The sequence below is a fragment of the Lucilia sericata genome, unplaced genomic scaffold, assembly GCF_015586225.1.
Source record: "Lucilia sericata isolate MDLA Ls3-8-SP2 unplaced genomic scaffold, ASM1558622v1 Contig000192F_arrow, whole genome shotgun sequence".
Classification (NCBI taxonomy): Eukaryota; Metazoa; Arthropoda; class Insecta; order Diptera; family Calliphoridae; genus Lucilia; species Lucilia sericata.
In genome coordinates, this window is record NW_023994220.1 from 182,717 (window position 1) to 205,070 (window position 22,354).

Here is a 22,354-nt window from a genome sequence, read left to right on the forward strand (position 1 = left end):
TTTGAAATTTTGATAAATCAATATGTGTAATATATAAAATTACTACTTATAGGGGTTTGAAATATTCGTGTTAAACTCTTGATAAAAACCAACCCGTATAAATTTACTACACTCTACTCTCCACAAATTTTATCTAAATACTCTCTTCTCTATATCTTTCTCTCTTTCACTTTTTATGCTTAATGTTTTGACTATAAAATTTTCGGTTGTCTGTCTGTTAAAGCTTTTATGGTGTGATTTTTCTGTACAAAAACTGTCAGCTGTAAAAAAAAAAGTTTGTTATCATTCATTGTTGCTGCTAGTAGATCACAAGCGATACAAAATATATAGTAAAAGCTTCCCGGAAAGTACGTGAATGTACATATGTGTCAGAGGCAGTAGATGTGGAAGAAGAAGAAGAAGAAGCAGCAGTCAGTAGTCAATCGTAGTACGTAATACTCTTTATCGTGGTGTGATGGTGCCACTACCCACTTTTTTCTTGAATTTTATTGCTGTCAGTTTTAGTTTGTAAATTTGCGCAGAAACAACGAACGTGTTCGTTGTGAAGGAAGGCAAAAATAAATATAAATAAATAAATTAAATAAGTGATAAAACAAATAAAAAATAAAACCAAAACAAATCTCGTAAACAAATGTAAAGTGTAACGAATTAAATAAATTATTTTCAATAATATGAACAATAAATTTAAATCAGCAGCAAGTGTTTAAATAAGTAAATTGTTTATAATGATGCAGAAAATAGTGTTTTAGTAATTTTGGCAAATGTTAATGTTAATTAATTTAAAATATTAACAAATTATTTACAACACATACCAAGGTGAATGTAATAAAAAATTTTTTATAAGCTAAATAAATAAAAAACGAATTTTAAAAAAATACCAACAAAATTCTAGAAACTTCTCGAAGGAATAACGTTGTGGCAATATTTTATGAGTTCTTGTTTTTATTATTGTGGTGGATTAAAGTGGTGTGTGTGTAACAGATGTAGAAAACATCATACCATTGCTGGTGGAAGTTAAATTATAAAGTAAACTCGACTCCAAGACTAGACTATATACTAGTATATACATATATCAAACTATAAACTATATACCAGACTATAGACTAGACTAGACTATAGACTAGACTATAGACTAGACTATAGACTAGACTATAGGCTAGACTATAGATTAGACTATAGATTAGACTATAGGCTAGACTATAGACTATACTTTAGACTAGACTATAGACTAGACTATAGACTAAACTATAGACTAGACTACAGACTAGACTAGACTATAGACTAGACTATAGACTAGACTATAGACTAGACTATAGACTATAGACTAGACTATAGACTAGACTATAGACTAGACTATAGACTAGACTATAGACTAGACTATAGACTAGACTATAGACTAGACTATAGACTAGACTATAGACTAGACTATAGACTAGACTATAGACTAGACTATAGACTAGACTATAGACTAGACTATGGACTAGACTATAGACTAGACTATAGACTAGACTACAGACTAGACTATAGACTAGACTATAGACTAGACTATAGACTAGACTATAGACTAGAACTATAGACTAGACTATAGACTAGACTATAGACTAGACTATAGACTAGACTATAGACTAGACTATAGACTAGACTATAGACTAGACTATAGACAGACTATAGACTATAGACTACAACTATAGACTAGACTATAGACTATAGACTAGACTATAGACTAGACTATAGACTAGACTATAGACTAGACTAGAGAACTAGACTATAGACTAGACTATAGACTAGAACTATAGACTAGACTATAGACTAGACTATAGACTAGATAGACTAGACTAAGACTAGACTATCAGACTAGAAACTACGACTAGACTATAGACTAGACTATAGACTAGACTATAGACTAGACTATAGACTAGACTATAGACTAGACTATAGACTAGACTATAGACTAGACTATAGACTAGACTATAGACTAGACTATAGACTAACTATAGACTAGACTATAGACTAGACTATAGACTAGACTATAGACTAGACTATAGACTAGACTATAGACTAGACTAGACTAGACTATAGACTAGACTATAGACTAGACTATAGACTAGACTATAGACTAGACTATAGACTAGACTATAGACTAGACTAGAGACTAGACTATAGACTAGACTATAGACTAGACTCGACTAGACTATAGACTCGTATAGACTAGACTATAGACTAGACTATAGACTAGACTAGAGCTAGACTATAGACTAGACTATAGACTAGACTATACGACTAGACTATAGACTAGACTATAGACTAGACTATAGACTAGACTATAGACTAGACTATAGACTAGACTATAGACTAGACTATAAGACTAGACTATAGACTAGACTATAGACTAGACTATAGACTAGACTATAGACTAGACTATAGACTAGACTAATAGACTAGACTATAGACTAGACTATAGACTAGACTATAGACTAGACTATAGACTAGACTATAGACTAGACTATAGACTAGACTATAGACTAGACTATAGACTAGACTATAGACTAGACTATAGACTAGACTATAGACTAGACTATAGACTAGACTATAGACTAGACTATAGTTCAGTATATAGTCTTGTCTATAATTTAGTCTAATCTAAAGTCAAGTGGTAGTCTTTAGTCTAGTATATAGTGTAGTCTAGTCTATAGTCTAGTCCAGTCTATTGTCTTGTCTACAGTCTAGTCTCTAGTATAGTTTGTAGTCTGGTCTGTATTCTATCTGTCTGTCTGTCCAGTCTATATTCTAGTCTATAGTCTAGTCTATAGTCTGGTCTATAGTCTAGTCTATAGTCTAGTCTATAGTCTAGTCTATAGTCTAGTCTATAGTCTAGTCTATAGTCTAGTCTATAGTCTAGTCTATAGTCTAGTCTATAGTCTAATCAATAGTCTAGTCTATAGTCTAGTCTATAGTCTAGTCTATAGTCTAGTCTATAGTCTAGTCTATAGTCTAGTCTATAGTCTAGTCTATAGTCTAGTCTATAGTCTAGTCTATAGTCTAGTCTATAGTCTAGTCTATAGTCTAGTCTATAGTCTAGTCTATAGTCTAGTCTATAGTCTAGTCTATAGTCTAGTCTATAGTCTAGTCTATAGTCTAGTCATTAGTCTAGTCTATAGTCTAGTCATTAGTCTAGTCTATAGTCTAGTCTATAGTCTAGTCATTAGTCTAGTCTATAGTCTAGTCTATAGTCTAGTCTATTTTCTGGACTATAGAATCTACATTCCTCCATTCCATTCCTTTCTCTTAACAAGTGTTTTGTTCCTTTTTACATTTTACTTTCCTTTTTGAGATTTAAATAAAAAAATTACTTTCCTTTTTATCAACAAAACGTTATATTAACCAATTTGTTAAGCTCTCTTTAAACTTTTCCTTAAAGCTTTTATTAAAAAAAATTACAAAAATACACTTGTTAGCGTATTGGACACAACAAACAAAAAAGTATTATAAACTTTCCCTTTTTTCTTGCGTTTTCTTTTACACCCAAGGGTTAGCAACCTAAGACAATGTGATTTTTAGTTGTAACTAACAAGTTTTACTATAAATGGCTTAGACATACTAAATAGTGGTTAGACTAGCAGTCTAAAACACAAAATGTGTGCTCAAATTGTGGGTATTACAACATTTTTCCTAATGCAGCTAAATACTATAACAATTAACAAGCTTTTTTTTATTATAGTTAGGAATGGAATACACAGTTGCTGGAAATGGTTATTACAAATAACTTGATTAAATAATTATTTGTTATTAAAAATTATTTAATATTTCTAATGCATAAGATTTGTTTAATTAAACAGTAGTTGATATTAGCAATACTAACCGTTATAAGCTGTAATATTAATTCTTAGGAAAAACGGAAGTTTTTAAAGTAATTAAGCAAAAGTAAACAAATAAAAGAACTTTGGTTATACAAAATAATAGAGAGAGTAAAAGTAATAAGAAAGAGAGTATGGTCAAGGCTACAACATGTAATTGTTTAAAATACACAATTGATAAATATTTGATTTATTTAAAAATGTTTAAACTTTGATAAACATTTTTGTCGAATTTTCTGTTTAGTAGGTTAATGAAATTTGTCAAGTTCATCGACATGTTTTGGTTAATTTTATTAAGTTTTTTTAATTAAATAGCGCAAAAATGTAGACTGTCAGATGGAATTTCATTAAAATTCACATGTATTTAACCCAGTTTTTAAGCAGAATAGTGTAGTAATTTAAATTTTTTGTATTTCTTTTGATATGAGCAATGTTTCATGAAATTCCATTTCGTTTCTTTAAGAAAAATCTTATTTAAAGTGTAAAATTTATAATTTTTCGTTTATTTTAGTGTTTAAGGGACTTTTGACATTATTTTTACTCCATGTTTCACTAAATTCCATTTCGTTCCTCTTAATAAAATGTTGCTTTAAAACAAAAAACTTGTTGAAATCGTATGTTTTAACCTTTACATAGCAATTTTCAGGGTTTTTTTTTTTTGTCTTTTTGAGAGTGTTTCACGAAATTCCATTTCGTTCCTCCTAAAAAAATTCTATTTTAATGTTAAATTTTAAATAAATCTTTATGATTCAACGTTTAAATTTTTACTTTAAGCCTGTTTTTAGCAATTTTCAACATGTTTCATCAAATTCCATTTCGTTCCTCTTAAGAAAATGTTCATTAAAAAGAGAAAATTGGTTTAAATCTCAAGTTCAAACCTTTATGAAGCAATTTTAAGCTTATTTTAAAAGTTTTAGACAGTGTTTTACAAAATTCCATTTCGTTCCTCTAAGAAAAATCCTGTTTAAAGCATAAATTTCGGCATCAACTTTCATAACTCATTACTTTATTGTTTAAGGAACATTTTACGCCATTTTCAGGTTATGTTTCACCAAATTCCATTTCGTTCCTCTTAAGAAAATGTTCGTTTAAAAGTGAAAATTCTAATAAATCTTGTGTACAAACTTTTATGAAGCAATTTTTAACTTATATTAAGAGTTTTAGACAGTGTTTCACAAAATTCCATTTCGTTCCTATAAGAAAATTCTCATTTAAAGTATAAATTTCATCTTTAATTTACATTTCCCGTTTATTTTAATTTCTAAGGAACATTTTAGGCCATTTTCAGGTCATGTTTCACCAAATACCATTTCGTTCCTCTAAGAAAAATCTCATTTATAGTACAAATTTCATCTGTAATTTACATTTCCTATTTATTTTAATGACTAAGAAACATTTTAGGCCATTTTTAGGTCATGTTTCACTAAATTCCATTTAGTTCCTCTTGAGAAAAGTTTAGTTTAATGTAAAATTTTGTATTAATATTATATTTAAAGTTTAAATTGCCACTTTAAGCTTGTTTTTAGTATTTTTTAACACGTTTCACTAAATTCCATTTCGTTCCACTTGAGTAAATGCCATTTAAAAGAAGAAATATGTTTAAATCTTTTATTGAGTCCTTAAAATAAACTAATTTCAGCTTATTTTTCAACATTTTTAGTGTGTTTCACTAAATTCCATTTCGTTCCTCTTACGAAAATTTTAATTTAAAGTTAATTTTTTATAAAATTTTAGTTTAAATCCATAAAATTATCATATAAAGCTGGATTTTCTGCACTTTTTTAATATGTTTCACTAAATTCCATTTCGTTCCTCTAAGATAATTCTTCATTTCATCTAGTTCATCATATATTTTCATGTTTATTTTTGTTATTATCATATAATTTAACTAAATTACTTAGTTCTAGACATTTTCTTGCGATGTTTCACTTTATTCCATTTCGTTCCTCTTAATAAATACTAAAATTTTCGCATATTTTTAACATTTTCCGTCATTTTCATTGCTTTCATTAATGTTGATACTTGTTTAGCAACTTTTGCAACATGTTTCATATGATTCCATTTCGTTCCTCTTTAAAAAATATCTGTTTTATCAATATTTTAAGGAAAATGTTTCACATTTATCGAAGGTATATCATGAATTTACGATTAAAATAAGCTATTTCATGATTTTTGTTCATGTTTCACTTAATTCCATTTCGTTCCTTGTTTAAAATTGTTGTATTTTCGTAGATTTTTACAAAAATTTTAGTATTTTTGGGAACTTTAGATGTTTTATGGTTAAACTGTTGCTTGTTTCTGGATTTGTATCAATGTTTCATATAATTCCATTTCGTTCCTCTTTAGAAAATATCGAAATTTTTGAGATTTTTTCATAGTTTTCTTAAAATGATTTAGTTTTAAAGAGTTTTTAGAGAATTTTTTCAATGTTTCACCAGATTCCATTTCGTTCCTTGTTTAAAATTGCTGAATTTTTGTAGATTTTTGCAAAAAAAATTATATTTTTCGAATTTTTAGATGTTTTAATGATAAATTGTAGCGGGTTTTTAGATTTTTTTTAGTGTTTCATGAAATTCCATTTCGTTCCTCTTTAGAAAATTTCGAAATTTTTGAGATTTTTTCTTAGTTTTCTTAAAATGATTTAGTTTTAAAGAATTTTTAGAGGATTTTTTCAATGTTTCACTAGATTCCATTTCGTTCCTTGTTTAAAATTGCTGGATTTTTGTAGATTTTTACAAAAATTTTATTATTTATCAGATTTTCAGATGTTTTAATGATAAATTGTAGCTGGTTTTTGGATTTTTATTAATGTTTCATTAAATTCCATTTCGTTCCTCTTTAGAAAATTTCAAAATATTTTAGATTTTGTCTTATTTTGCCTAAAATTATTGAGTTTTAAAAGGTTTTTAAATGTTTTTTTCGATGTTTCACCAGATTCCATTTCGTTCCTTGTTTAAAATTGTTACATTTTGATGATATTTACAAAAATTTTAATATTTTTCATATTTTTAGATGTTTATTGATTAATTTATTGGTGATTTTTGGATTTTTATCAATGTTTCATGAAATTCCATTTCGTTCCTCTTTTAAAAATTACGAAATTTTTAAGAATTTTGGCCATTTTCCTTCAAATTATTGAGTTCTAAAGGGTTTTTAACAAGTTTTCTCAATGTTTCACCAGATTCCATTTTGTTCCTTGTTTAAAATTGAGAAATTTTTGAAGATTTTTAGGGAAATTGTAATATATTTCGATTTTTTTAAAGAATTTCCCTAATTTTTAGTTAATTTTTACAATTCATTTTTTTTTTAAACTTAATCTTTTTTCATTTTTTTCCAGATTTGAAGACCTAGACAATCTATTGGCAACAACAAAGAAAGATTACATTTTTTTACAAAAACCACCAACGATAAGCAATTAATTTGAAAGAAAAACAACGTCACTAATCTGTAGTGAAAAAAACAAAATCTTATCAGTTTAAAGTAAAAACAACAAAACTGAACATTTTTTTCTCAATGAAGGCAAAATAATTGCAAAAAAAAACAATAACAATTACATTTTGTTTAAATAATTGTATATAATGGGTTTTTTTGCTTAACAATTATTGCATTAATTATTAAAACAAAAAAAAAAGATTAAGAAAAAAATACTCAACGGGGTTTGAAATACGAAAAAAAATTTATGAACCAAAACAAAAAGTAAAATAATCAAACGATTGCCATTTGCAAAAAAAAAATAGTAAAAAAATTATTATTATCTGCGATTTTAAACAAAAATTAAGTGTTTAATTTTAAACGCAAACGCACACACATACACAGACACCTCGGAAAAGTTAAAAAGGCAAGCAGCATTAAACAACTTTAGCACAGTCCAGTCTAAGTGGGTCAACAGCTTGGACGCGCTTCATCGAATATTTAAACAGAAGAGTTTTAAACAAAATTGCGCAAGAAAAAATTTGTTAAAAGAAGTTGTTTTTAAAACAAGTATTAAAGTGTTAAAAAACTAGTATTAGAGGATATTTTTGTGTGTGTTTAAGATAACAAAAGTTGCCTAATAGAGTTTTTTTTACACAATTTCGAAACTTTTGCAAAAAAAAAAAAAACTATAAAAAAGTTATAAAACAGTTATAAAACAGTTTTTATACAAGAAAAGAATTACAAATAAAGTTTTTATAACAAAAATTATAAAAAAAATCTTTAACAAAATGTTATTAAAAATGGGCAATTTTATGTTCCTTTTAATCCTGCTGCTAAATTATGCACGAAAAATACAAAAAGCGGAAGCATTTAAAGTAACGGTAAGTTTCGAAACAACCGCAACAAAAATTTGCATATAAACATGTTTAGACAACCACAATGAATGACTAAACCAATCATTTTCAAGTTCAAAGTTAACATCATTTCAAAACAGCAACCACAGAAAGAAATGACAATCAAAACAAAGAAAGAAAAAATAAACACACCTTCAATTTGTTTACTTTTGTTTACCTTTTGCAATTTTAACCGTTAGTTTTAACAATTTCAAGTTCAAAGTTAAAGTTGAGTCAATAGAGAGACCAACAATCAAATATGTTTATGTTAGAAAAGACATTGGAAAAAGAGCAGGAAAATAACAATTTATCAATATAATAGACAAAAAAAGGTAAAAATATTGAATTTTTAACGAATTTTAGCAAAAATTTTTAATGTTTCATTAAATTCCATTTCGTTCCTCTTAAGAAAATTTTGAAATTTTTAACATATTTAGCTATTTTACTTAAAATTATTGCCTTTCTAATGAGTTTCAACTAAATTTTTCAATGTTTCACTAGATTCCATTTCGTTCCTTGTTAAAAATTTAAAGATTTTTAAAGATTTTGTCAAAATTTCTTATATTATTCGAAGTTTCAGAAAATTTATAGGTAAACCGTTAAAAAATTTTGTTATTTTTCAATGTTTCATCAAATTTCATTTTGTTCCTCTTAAGAAAAATTTTAAATTTTTTAAGAAAAATTTAAAATTTTTAGAAGATTTCATGGTTTTCTCATTTCTAGACATTTTGTGGTTCAACTGTTAATATTTTTGGGTTATTTGCAGTGTTTCATTAAATTCCATTTTGTTCCTCTTAAGAAAACTTTTAAATTTTTGTGATATTTTGTTATTTTACATTAATATTATTGAGTTTTTAATTGTTTTTAACAATTTTCACACATGTTTCACTAGATTCCATTTTGTTTCTAGGTTAAAATTAACAGATTTTACGCAATTTGTTTATATTGTTTATAGATTTTTGCAAATTTGTTTATATTTTATTCCATTCCTAAACATTTTACGCTTAAAACTGTTATTTTTTAGGATATTCTTCAATAATTTATCAAATTCCATTTTGTTCCTTTGAAGAAAAATTTAAAATTTTTAATTTTACTTAAAATTATAAAATTTTTAATGATTTCTAATAGAAATTTTAAATGTTACACTAGATTCTTCAAAAATCTATTAATTTCAAACCAGGAACGAAATGGAATCTTATGAAACATGTTTTAAATTTGTGGAAAATTATTAAAAATGCAATAATTTGAAGTAAAATAGTAAAAAAGTTGAAAAATTCTAAATTTTTCATTAGAGGAACGAAATGGAATTAGATGAAACATTGTAAAAATCCAAAAAACAATCAACTGATTAATCATAAAATGTCTTGAAATGAGAAAAACATAAACATATTTCCAAACACGTTTAAATCCCTTAATTTTAAACAAGGAACGAAATGGAATTTGGTGAAACATTTGGAAAACTTGTTAAAAAGCATTAAAAATCAACAATTTTACGTAAAATTGCAAAAAGTCTTAAAAATTTTGAAATTTTCAATACAGGAACGAAATGGTATTTGATGAAATATACACAAATTTTCGAAAACTTAATTTCATGCATGCAATGGAATCTGTTGAAACATTTGGAAAATTACTTAAAAATCATTCAAAATTCAATAATTTTTAGATAAATATTACAAAAAAACAAGACACAGTTTAACAATTTTTAACTAATATTTAACATTTAACAAATTTTCTAATTTGCCAGCAATTTTATCAAAACAATAGAATTTCAATTTAAAAAAACAATTTAAAACTTCAGAAAAAATTACAAAAAAAACCACTTAACAACAAAAATAAACAATTTCTTTAAAAATTCCTAATAAATTTACAACAATTTTATACTAAATCAGCCGTATTAAGTCATAAATTTCTTTTGAATTTATTCAACAAAAACAATTTAGACATTAAAAAAACAAACAATAAAAATTGCATTTATTATTATTTTCTTTTCAAATTGTTAAGCTTTTATTGACAATTTAGCGTAGTTTATACAAATTAAACAATTTGTTTTTATTTAAATGTTTATTTAATTTGTAAAACGTTCTTTGGAATAAAGCAAATTTCCTATTTAATAAAACGCTAATAACAAGGAAAGATGACAACATTGTTTTCTAGCAAATATGTAAACAATAATATAACGAGGTAGAAAACAACAACAAGAGTATTCTTTTAAATGCAATATCAACAATAACAGAATGTTAGTTTGTTAGTGGACAAAAAATAAAGCAAAAGGAAAACAATAACAACACACACATGCAAACATCTAGTTAAAATGTAAACAATAACAAGAGGGATTTTTGACAACAGGCTCTAATTAAAGTTGCCGGATGTTAGGAAAATAGTAGGGATTAAATGAAAACCAGGAGATTAATGAAAAATTAACAAATTGAAGTAAAATTCATATAAATAATTAAAAAATTAATATTATTTAAGAAAATTAAGGTAAAAAATACCAAAAATAATTACAAATTTAGTTTAAAAGGTAGGAAAACAACATAAAGTGATAAAATTTTGAAGGTTTTTGTGAGAAAATTATTAAAAAAAGTTATTACATAAAGACTCTACTACCATTTTACTTGATTTTAAGTGAAATAATTATAGAAATTTTAGAGACCTTAATCTTCTATTCAACTTCTTGTTGCTAGACAGACGCCTTAATATATCTAATCATTTTTATGTACATTTAATTAATCGCATATTAATCATCTACTTTAAAACAACTGCTGTTGCATTATCTCAAAAATATTTATTAATCAAATCTAGTACTAATCTCATTTTTGTACTACATTTGCAAGATTTAAAAATAGATTATATTAATTTGTCAAGAAAAATGCAATAGCTTGGTCAATAATCTGTACTATAGCCTAGTCTATAGTCTGGACTATAGCCTAGTCTAATACTTTAATTAAGAAAGAATTGGAAGAAAAATTTAACACTTTGTTAAAGGCACAAACTATTTTCTTATCATTATTATATTTTTTTTTTCTTCAAAAAATTTGACGTCAAAATTTCTCTATATATATTTTCGGTGATAGTTTTTATTTTGTCGCAAAAAAAAATTTAATGTTTCTTCTCATTTAATTTGCTAATGTTCCGATAATCATTAATCATTATATGAGGGGGTCTTTAAGACGCGTGTTTGCTCATGTTGTTTTTAGGCCAATTAGAAGTATTTATAAAAAGAAACATTTGACAATTTTTAAACGATATATGGCATGACACATAAATTATAAAACATTTAAAAAAGTCAATCAATACGAATTGAAAAAAATGGATCAATAATAAATAACTAATAAACATTTGTAATCCCAATATGACTCTTAAATTAAGGTGAAATTTTCTAAAACTTTAAAATTCTTTTCCGTTTTCTTTAATTCCAAAATTGTATTTATTATTTATTTACCAAACGTTGTTTTGTCATTAATATTGTACTTTGATTACGATTAATTGTGTAAATTTAAATTCTTTTGTTATTTAATTGCAAAATGCATTTAATTTTATTGCATTTATCGTTGTTGAATCATACGTTTCAAAATAGTAGAAACAAAAATCTCAAAGTTTAACAAAAACACGATAATGAATTTGAAATAAACAACAATATAGTCAATACCATAGGCAGGGTTTGTTATACACTGCGATATAAACATGACTATGGGCCAGACTATAGTCTATGTTTTAGTCCAAACTATCGTTAGGGCTATAGACTAGACTGTAGTCAAGAGTAGACTGTAGTCAAGACTAGACTATAAACTACTATAGTGTAGATTATATTTAATCTAGACTTTAGACCAGACTATGTCAAGACTATAAACTGAACCATACTCCAGACTATAGACTATAGTCTCAACTATAGAATAGACTACAGACTTGACTATAGTCCAGACAATAGTTTGGAATAAATACTATACTATAGTCCACATTCCAGAGTATGGACTATAGACTGGAGTATAGTCACAACTATAGACTTGACTATAATACAGAGTACAAACTAGAGTATAGAACAGACTATAGACTAGACTATAGTTTAGACTGTAGACTAGACTATAGGCCGCCCTATAGTCCAGACTAGACTATAGTATACACTATAGTCCAGACTATAGTCTAGTCTTTAGGCTGGACTATAGTCTAGTTTATAGTCTGGACTATAGTATAGTTTATAGTCTGGATAATAGTCCAGTTTATAGTCTGGACAATAGTCTAGTTTATAGTCTGGACAATAGTCTAGTTTATAGTCTGGACTATAGTCTAGTCTATAGCCTGGACTATAGTCTAGTCTATAGCCTGGACTATAGTCTAGTCTATAGCCTGGACTATAGTCTAGTCTATAGTCTGGACTATAGTCTAGTCTATAGTCTGGACTATAGTCTAGTCTATAGTCTGGACTATAGTCTAGTCTATAGTCTGGACTATAGTCTAGTCTATAGTCTGGACTATAGTTTAGTCTATAGTCTGGACTATAGTCTAGTCTAGTCTATAGTCTGGACTATAGTCTAGTCTAGTCTATAGTCTGGACTATAGTCTAGTCTATAGTCTGGACTATAGTCTAGTCTATAGTCTGGACTATAGTCTAGTCTATAGTCTGGACTATAGTCTAGTCTATAGTCTGGACTATAGTCTAGTCTATAGTCTGGACTATAGTCTAGTCTATAGTCTGGACTATAGTCTAGTCTATAGTCTGGACTATAGTCTAGTCTATAGTCTGGACTATAGTCTAGTCTATAGTCTGGACTATAGTCTAGTCTATAGTCTGGACTATAGTCTAGTCTATAGTCTGGACTATAGTCTAATGTAGTCTAGTGTATAATCTAGTGTATAGTCTAGTGTATAGTCTAATGTATAATCTGGACTATAGTCTAGTCTATAGCCTGAACTATAATCTAGTCATTAGTCTGGACTATAGCGTAGTCTTTAGTCTGAACTATAGCTTGGTCAATAATCTGTACTATAGCCTAGTCTATAGTCTGGACTATAATCTAGTCTATAGTCTGGACTATAGTCTAGTCTACTATACTTTAATTAAGAAAGAACTTGAAGAAAAATTTAACACTTTGTAAAAGACACAAACTATTTTCTTATCATTATTATATTTGTTTTTTCTTCAAAAAATTTGACGTCAAAATTTCTCTATATATATTTTCGGTGATAGTTTTTTTTTTATTTTGTCGCAAAAAAAATTTAATGTTTGTTTCTCATTTAATTTGCTAATGTTCCGATAATCATTAATCATTATATGAGGGGGTCTTTAAGACGCGTGTTTGCTCATGTTGTTTTTAGGCCAATTAGAAGTATTTATAAAAAGAAACATTTGATTATTTTCAATGGGCTGATTTAAAGTTTGTGAAATCATATGATAATGTTATCAGTTATTTGTGACAATTAATAATAATCAAATTTTGTTTGAGAAACAAACTACCGCAAGATAAAGTGAAATTTTGGGGGAAAATAAAAACAAAACTATGATTTTTAATAATATAATCTTAATTATCAACAAAACTAACGAAAGATAAAGTGAAATTTACGAAAATATATGTGCAATACTCTAGAACTGTTAATTATTCTAGAACATATACTTAAAAATAAGCGTAATTTTTTTGTTAATTATTAATAAATAATTATATCAGTAATTCTAATAGTTATATTAAGTAAAATATTGATAAATTTATGCTCAAAGTCTTTTTGTTTTAATAAAAACAAGATAAAGCTTTGGAAACAAACTAAAACTGCATTTAAAAAAAAATTGTCCTATTTTTAATTAGTTTTGCAATTTTTGCTATATTTTACAATTTTTTGTTAACTGCCCCCTGGTTTTTACATTTCATATCTTATCTATAGGTTTCACTATTCCACTATTTTTTTTATCGTGTGTAATAGTTTTTCTGTTCTTTGGACTTTGAAATTTTATTTTCAAATTTTATAAAAAAAAAGTTCTACAAAATAAAACTTATCAAATAGGTATAGTTTTTTTTTTGCCAAATAATAACAATAATATAGTAAATTATGAGATCATTTCTAAGGCACTTAACATCATGTGGTGGGTGTTATAGATTATATTTGGCCCTGATTAGATATTTTTTTAGGAAATTATAAAAAAAGTATATAATATTTATCATGCTTTTTGAAATAAAAAGTTTAAAATTGTGGTAGTTAATTTAAAATGTCGATAGAAATCTTATTTATGAGACCAATAAAGCAACAACTAATCATTATTGTGAGAAAAGGAAGCGGTTATTTAGTGATTATTTTATGGGTTATTTAATCAAATAGTCTGCAAAATAAATTCGGCGGAAATATATATAGTCTAAAATCTAGACTATAGTCTATTCTATAGTCTTGAGTGCAGTTAATTATAGAGTCTGGACAATAATCTAATCCATAGTCTAGTTTATAGTCTGAATTATAATCCAGATTCCCATTGTTTCTATCGTTAAATCTGTAGTTGAAACAAAAGTTTTAAAAAAAGTCTGGTCTGTAGTTCTAGTCTTATCTATAGTGTAGTTTACAGTCTAGTCTATAGTCTTATTAATAAACTCCCGCAGACTAAACAAAAACTTCGTATCTGGCATCTCTAGTCTATTCTATAGTCTAGTCTATAGTCTTATTAATAAACTCCAGCATACTAAATCAAAACTTCGTATCTCTAGTCTAGTATATAGTGTTGTCTATAGTCTACTCTATAGTCTAGTCTATAGTCTAGTCTATAGTCTAGTCTATAGTCTAGTCTATAGTCTAGTCTATAGTCTAGTCTATAGTCTAGTCTATAGTCTAGTATAGTCTAGTCTATAGTCTAGTCTATAGTCTAGTCTATAGTCTAGTCTATAGTCTAGTCTATAGTCTAGTCTATAGTCTAGTCTATAGTCTAGTCTATAGTCTAGTCTATAGTCTAGTCTATAGTCTAGTCTATAGTCTAGTCTATAGTCTAGTCTATAGTCTAGTCTATAGTCTAGTCTAGTCTAGTCTATAGTCTAGTCTATAGTCTAGTCTATAGTCTAGTCTATAGTCTAGTCTATAGTCTAGTCTATAGTCTAGTCTATAGTCTAGTCTATAGTCTAGTCTATAGTCTAGTCTATAGTCTAGTATATAGTCCAGTCTATAGTCTAGTCTATAGTCTAGTCTATAGTCTAGTCTATAGTCTAGTCTATAGTCTAGTCTATAGTCTAGTCTATAGTCTAGTCTATAGTCTATAGTCTAGTCTAGTCTATAGTCTAGTCTATAGTCTAGTCTATAGTCTAGTCTATAGTCTAGTCTATAGTCTAGTCTATAGTCTAGTCTATAGTCTTGTCTATAGTCTAGTCTATAGTCTAGTCTATAGTCTAGTCTATAGTCTAGTCTATAGTCTAGTCTATAGTCTAGTCTATAGTCTAGTCTATAGTCTAGTCTATAGTCTTGTCTATAGTCTAGTCTATAGTCTAGTCTATAGTCTAGTCTATAGTCTAGTCTATAGTCTAGTCTATAGTCTAGTCTATAGTCTAGTCTATAGTCTAGTCTATAGTCTAGTCTATAGTCTAGTCTATAGTCTAGTCTATAGTCTAGTCTATAGTCTAGTCTATAGTCTAGTCTATAGTCTAGTCTATAGTCTAGTCTATAGTCTAGTCTATAGTCTAGTCTATAGTCTAGTCTATAGTCTAGTCTATAGTCTAGTCTATAGTCTAGTCTATAGTCTAGTCTATAGTCTAGTCTATAGTCTAGTCTATAGTCTAGTCTATAGTCTAGTCTATAGTCTAGTCTATAGTCTAGTCTATAGTCTAGTCTATAGTCTAGTCTATAGTCTAGTCTATAGTCTAGTCTATAGTCTAGTCTATAGTCTAGTCTATAGTCTAGTCTATAGTCTAGTCTATAGTCTAGTCTATAGTCTAGTCTATAGTCTAGTCTATAGTCTAGTCTATAGTCTAGTCTATAGTCTAGTCTATAGTCTAGTCTATAGTCTAGTCTATAGTCTAGTCTATAGTCTAGTCTATAGTCTAGTCTATAGTCTAGTCTATAGTCTAGTCTATAGTCTAGTCTATAGTCTAGTCTATAGTCTAGTCTATAGTCTAGTCTATAGTCTAGTCTATAGTCTATAGTCTAGTCTAGTCTAGTCTATAGTCTAGTCTATAGTCTAGTCTATAGTCTAGTCTATAGTCTAGTATATAGTCTAGTCTATAGTCTAGTCTATAGTCTAGTCTATAGTCTAGTCTATAGTCTAGTCTATAGTCTAGTCTATAGTCTAGTCTATAGTCTAGTCTATAGTCTAGTCTATAGTCTAGTCTATAGTCTAGTCTATAGTCTAGTCTATAGTCTAGTCTATAGTCTAGTCTATAGTCTAGTCTATAGTCTAGTCTATAGTCTAGTCTATAGTCTAGTCTATAGTCTAGTCTATAGTCTAGTCTATAGTCTAGTCTATAGTCTAGTCTATAGTCTAGTCTATAGTCTAGTCTATAGTCTAGTCTATAGTCTAGTCTATAGTCTAGTCTATAGTCTAGTCTATAGTCTAGTCTATAGTCTAGTCTATAGTCTAGTCTATAGTCTAGTCTATAGTCTAGTCTATAGTCTAGTCTATAGTCTAGTCTATAGTCTAGTATAGTCTAGTCTATAGTCTAGTCTATATAGTCTAGTCTATAGTCTAGTATATAGTCTAGTCTATAGTCTAGTCTATAGTCTAGTCTATAGTCTAGTCTATAGTCTAGTCTATAGTCTAGTCTATAGTCTAGTCTATAGTCTAGTCTATAGTCTAGTCTATAGTCAAGTCTATAGTCTAGTCTATAGTCTAGTCTATAGTCTAGTCTATAGTCTAGTCTATAGTCTAGTCTATAGTCTAGTCTATAGTCTAGTCTATAGTCTAGTCTATAGTCTAGTCTATAGTCTAGTCTATAGTCTAGTCTATAGCCTAGTCTATAGCCTAGTCTATAGTCTAGTCTATAGTCTAGTCTATAGTCTAGTCTATAGTCTAGTCTATAGTCTAGTCTATAGTCTAGTCTATAGTCGAGTATATAGTCTAGTCTATAGTCTAGTCTATAGTCTAGTCTATAGTCTAGTCTATAGTCTAGTCTATAGTCTAGTCTTTAGTCTAGTCTATAGTCTAGTCTATAGTCTAGTCTATAGTCTAGTCTATAGTCTAGTCTAGTCTAGTCTATAGTCTAGTCTATAGTCTAGTCTATAGTCTGGTCTATAGTCTAGTCTATAGTCTAGTCTATAGTCTAGTCTAGTCTAGTCTAGTCTATAGTCTAGTCTATAGTTAGTCTATAGTCTAGTCTATAGTCTAGTCTATAGTCTAGTCTATAGTCTAGTCTATAGTCTAGTCTATAGTCTAGTCTATAGTCTAGTCTATAGTCTAGTCTATAGTCTAGTCTATAGTCTAGTCTATAGTCTAGTCTATAGTCTAGTCTATAGTCTAGTCTATAGTCTAATCTATATTCTATTCTACAGTCCAGTATTTAGCCTTTTCTATAGTCCAGTATATAATCCTATCATAAACTCCCGCTGAGTAAACCAAAACTTCTTATCTGGCATCTCCACTAGTGTCAAAAATATTCAAGTACAAGGGGAAGTTCAAAACAATAACAAAACTTAACGTAATGTTATTGTTATGATTAAGAAGATGATGATGACATAAACAGTCAAACAAACACACATTTATAAAGTTTTTGTGAGGGAAAAAACAAACAGTCAGTAATCATTCTTATTTGTTAGGGGTGAGGGAAAGAAAATTAAAAGAACATGTGAATGATGTTTATTTTGAAAAGGGGTATTTAGGAGAAAGGGAGGGAGCAAATATAATGGGTAGTAAAAGTATTTAACAACAGACAGTGATACCAATCTAGTAATAATTAAATCGCTTAAATTTTAAAAGACTAAATGAATATCAGAAGTTATAACAGAAATGTTTTGTATTTTATTCTGAACTTTGTTAAATTACGCGAATTTTTAGGCAACTTTTGTTAATTTGTTTTTTTCTTTTTGGTTGGAGAAAAAGCACTTCATTGATTTCTATGTTTAAAAATAACCGGCAAAAATTTATAAAAGATCACATTAAATTAAACTTTGGCGTATTGTACATTATATTTTTATAGCTTGCTTTTATTCTCTCTGTTCTCGTCTGTTGATTTTGAAGGTGCTAGAACGAGTATAACGTCAAAATGTAAATGTATGTAGTAGGTGTTTTGCGATTTTAAATTATGGACTTTGTTCTTAAACACACAAATTTATATTTGTTTATTTACTTTTGTTGCTATTTGCTGGCATGACTTTTAATTTATTTTATTTCTACAGCTGCAAAAAATGCGGAATCAATGATTAATGTAAAAAAGATGTGGGATCAGTCAGTCCATAGTCTTGAGTATAGATAAGACTATATATAGACTTCACTAAAGATCTGTATATAATTTGGACTATAGATCAATCAATAATATTGACTATAGTCTGGACTATAGATCAAGTTTATAGTCTGGACCATAGATTAGTCTATAGTCTGGACTATAGATCAGTCTATAGTCTGGACTAGAGATCAGTTTATAATCTGAACTATTGATCAGTCTTTAGTCTGGACTATAGATCAACCTATAGTCTTGGCTACAGACCACCAACCTATAGTCTTCACTACTTCACATTCTTTATTATAAAATTCAATTCGTGTTTGTTTTAATAATTTGTCCTCATTATTTTCTTACTGCTGGAACTAAAAGTCATAAATTATTTATATATTAATTAAATGTTTTTTATTTGTTTAATTAAATTTAATTGCTTTTATTCAGGTGAATACATTCAATTAAATTTTGTGTTTTTTTGTGCAAAATTTACAAAGTAAAAATGTATATTATTTACTAAGAACTTTGACCAGAAAATTTGAAATATAAATGTTTAAAAACTGGACTATAATTCAGTCTATAGTCTGGACTATAGATCATTCTATAGTCTGGGCTATAGATCATTCTATAGTCTGAACTATAGATCATTCTAGTCTGTACTATAGATCATGTTATATTCTGGACTATATATCATTCTATAGTCTGGATTATAGATCATTCTATAGTCTGGGCTATAGATCATTCTATAGTCTGGACTATAGATCATTCTATAGTCTGGACTATAAATCATTCTATAGTCTGGACTCTAGATCATTCTATAGTCTGGACTCTAGATCATTCTATAGTCTGGACTATAGATTATTATATAGTCTGGACTATAGACCATTCTAGAGTCTGGACTATAGATCATTCTAGAGTCTAGACTATAGATCATACTAGAGTCTGGACTATAGATCATCCTATAGTCTTGACTTGAGTTCAGTATATAGTCTTGACTACATATCAATTTATAGACTAATCTATTCAAATCAGTCTATTATTTATTTGTTTTTATAAAGAGTATAATGAACTTATTATTTTCTTACTGCTGGATCTAATAGTCATAAATTATCTATTAAATGTCTAGCTTTAATCGAATATTTTGTTTACAAAATAAATCTATAATTAGCTAAGAACTTTGACCAGAAAATTAATAAGTAAACAATAACATAATTAAAAAAATGACACATTGTAAAGATCATAAAATTTAATTATAGTCTACTACATTTGAACAACAAAATAGGTATTAGGGAATATCTTTTTAAACATTAGAATTATTTCAAAATACAAATGTTTCTCTATTTTTTATTTTCAGGCTAAACTGATCTCAAATTATAATTACCCTGTCGAGGAGCATACAGTACACACCCCTGATGATTATATCCTAACCATTTATCGTATACCCGATTCACCGAAATTAAAACATCACAATAATACGGTCAAACCGGTGGTATTTCTACAACATGGTATTTTATGTGCCTCAGATGATTGGATTATTAATGGTCCCGAAACTTCTCTAGCCTACATGTTTGCCGATCAAGGCTATGATGTTTGGCTAGGTAATGCCCGCGGCAATACCTACTCGCGCCAACACAAGCACAAACATCCCGATTCTTCGGATTTCTGGAATTTTAGTTGGCATGAAATTGGTGTTTACGATTTAGCCGCCATGTTGGATTATGTTCTGGAGGAAACGCAACAACCCTCATTGCATTTTGTGGCTCATTCTCAGGGTACCACCACCTTCTTTGTGCTAATGTCTTCCCTACCTTGGTATAATGAAAAAGTCCGAACTGTACATTTGCTAGCTCCTATAGCTTTCATGAGAAATCATTCGTTTTTGCTATCGAAAGTGGGGCGTTTATTTTTGGGTTATCCCTCGTTTATGAGCATGATTTTGAGTGGTTTTGAGCTGTTGCCTACGACAAGTATACAGAAATTATTCTGCGAATACGTTTGTTCGCATGATTCGCTGAAGTTTTTATGTTCGGGAATTTTGGACTTTATTGGCGGTTGGGGTACAAAGCAATTAAATCATGTAAGTACATTTTGGGGCATTTTTTTAGTAACATCTTAAGTCTAATGTCCTTAGACCGGGATATAGTCTTATTCATCAACTAATATATAGCCGGGACTTTGGACTGGACTATAGTCTAGTCTATAGCCTGAACTATTGTATAGTCTACAGTCTGGACTATAGTCTAGTGTATGGTCTGTACTATAGTCTAGTATTTAGCCTGGACTATAGTCTAGTCTGGACTATTGCCTAATCTATAGTCTAGTCTATAGTCTGGACTATTGTCTAGGCTATAATCTAGTCTATAGTGTAGTCTATAGTCTGGACTATTGTCTAGTCTATTGACTGGACTAAAGTTTAGTCTATAGTCTGGACTGTAGTCTAGCATTTAGTCTGAACAATAGTCTAGTCCATAGTCTGGACTATAATCTTGTTAATAATCTGTTCTGTAGTCTGGACCATAGTCTAGTTAATAGTCTGGACTGTAGTCTGGACTATAGCCTGGACTGTAGTCTGGACTATAGTCCTGTCTATAGTCTGGAATATAGTCCTGTCTATAGTCTGGACTATGATCTAGTTTATAGTCTAGTCTGGACTATAGCCTATTCTCAAACTAATCTCCTCTTCATTTTTCCTCTTCTTTCAGACGCTTTTGCCTCATGTTTGTGAAACCCATCCCGCCGGTGCCTCCACCACACAAATCATACACTATCTACAGCTCTACACTTCCGGAGATTTCAAACAATTCGATCATGGCATCGATATAAATCTCAAGAAATACAATCAAGAGACCCCACCCCACTATGAAGTGGGCAATATCAAAAGTTGTGTTAATATGTATTACAGCAACAATGATTACATGTCAGCAGTGGCAGATGTTGAATACTTGGCCACACTATTACCCTGTGTGGAATTGTATCGTATGCCCTATGATGATTGGAATCATTATGATTTCCTATGGTCCGTAAATGTTAAAGAAGTCATAAATGATCGGATAATAGAGAAAATAGAAGCATACGAACAGTCTCATAGTCATGGGCAAATTTTATAGTTTTTCTTGGACTTACCGAGAAAAAATTTAAAATTTAGCTGAAGTTGTAGCGAAAAGAAAAGTGTAAATATGTATTTTTCTTGTTGTAGATAGTAATGGTATTTAAGACTTTTTTTTGATGAAAGAAAAAACAAGACGAAAAACGAACAGAATTATTTTAAACGTTTTAACAAAGAACAAAGTGATACTATTTAATAGGTTTTTAAATTAATAATTAAGATTTTAAAATTGTTAAGTTAGAAAAAAACGCTTTTTTTTACTTTTAGTATTAAGTTTAAGACACACAAACGATGTAAATGAACATTAATGAAATTAATGCAAATGAAATAAATATTATTATTAAGTTTTCTTTTGTAAAAAATTAAAAAATAATAAAAAATTGTAAAATTATTTAAAATAATTAAAAAGAGTTTTCTTTGATAAACAAGTTTTTAAAAAAAAATTTACTAAAAATCTATAGTCTACAGTCTAGTCTATAGTATATTCTGTAGTATAATCTATAGTCTATTCTATCGTCTAATCTATAATCTAGTCTATAATCTAGTCTATAGTCTAGTCTATAATCTAGTCTATAGTCTAGTCTATAGTCTAGTCTATAGTCTAGTCTATAGTCTAGTCTATAGTCTAGTCTATAGTCTAGTCTATAGTCTAGTCTATAGTCTAGTCTATAGTCTAGTCTATAGTCTAGTCTATAGTCTAGTCTATAGTCTAGTCTATAGTCTAGTCTATAGTCTAGTCTATAGTCTAGTCTATAGTCTAGTCTAGTC

At 28.4% G+C, this 22,354-nt stretch overlaps 1 protein-coding gene across 2 annotated transcripts; it reads left to right on the forward strand.

Moving 5' to 3' along the window:
- The first annotated feature begins 290 nt into the window (after positions 1-290).
- On the forward strand, positions 291-21,707 carry LOC119601832 (lipase 3-like). Of its 2 annotated transcripts, none has more exons than XM_037953015.1 (4): positions 291-427; positions 7,192-8,149; positions 19,835-20,557; positions 21,183-21,587. In XM_037953015.1, exons 2-4 carry the CDS (start codon positions 8,057-8,059, stop codon positions 21,585-21,587), a joined length of 1,221 nt encoding a protein of 406 aa, XP_037808943.1. In that variant the 5' UTR covers positions 291-427; positions 7,192-8,056. The 2 variants fall into 2 exon arrangements, with proteins under 2 accessions (XP_037808943.1, XP_037808944.1); XM_037953016.1 differs by lacking the exon at positions 291-427 and adding an exon at positions 444-816 and having other exon boundaries at positions 21,183-21,707.
- Positions 21,708-22,354: the final 647 nt, after the last annotated feature.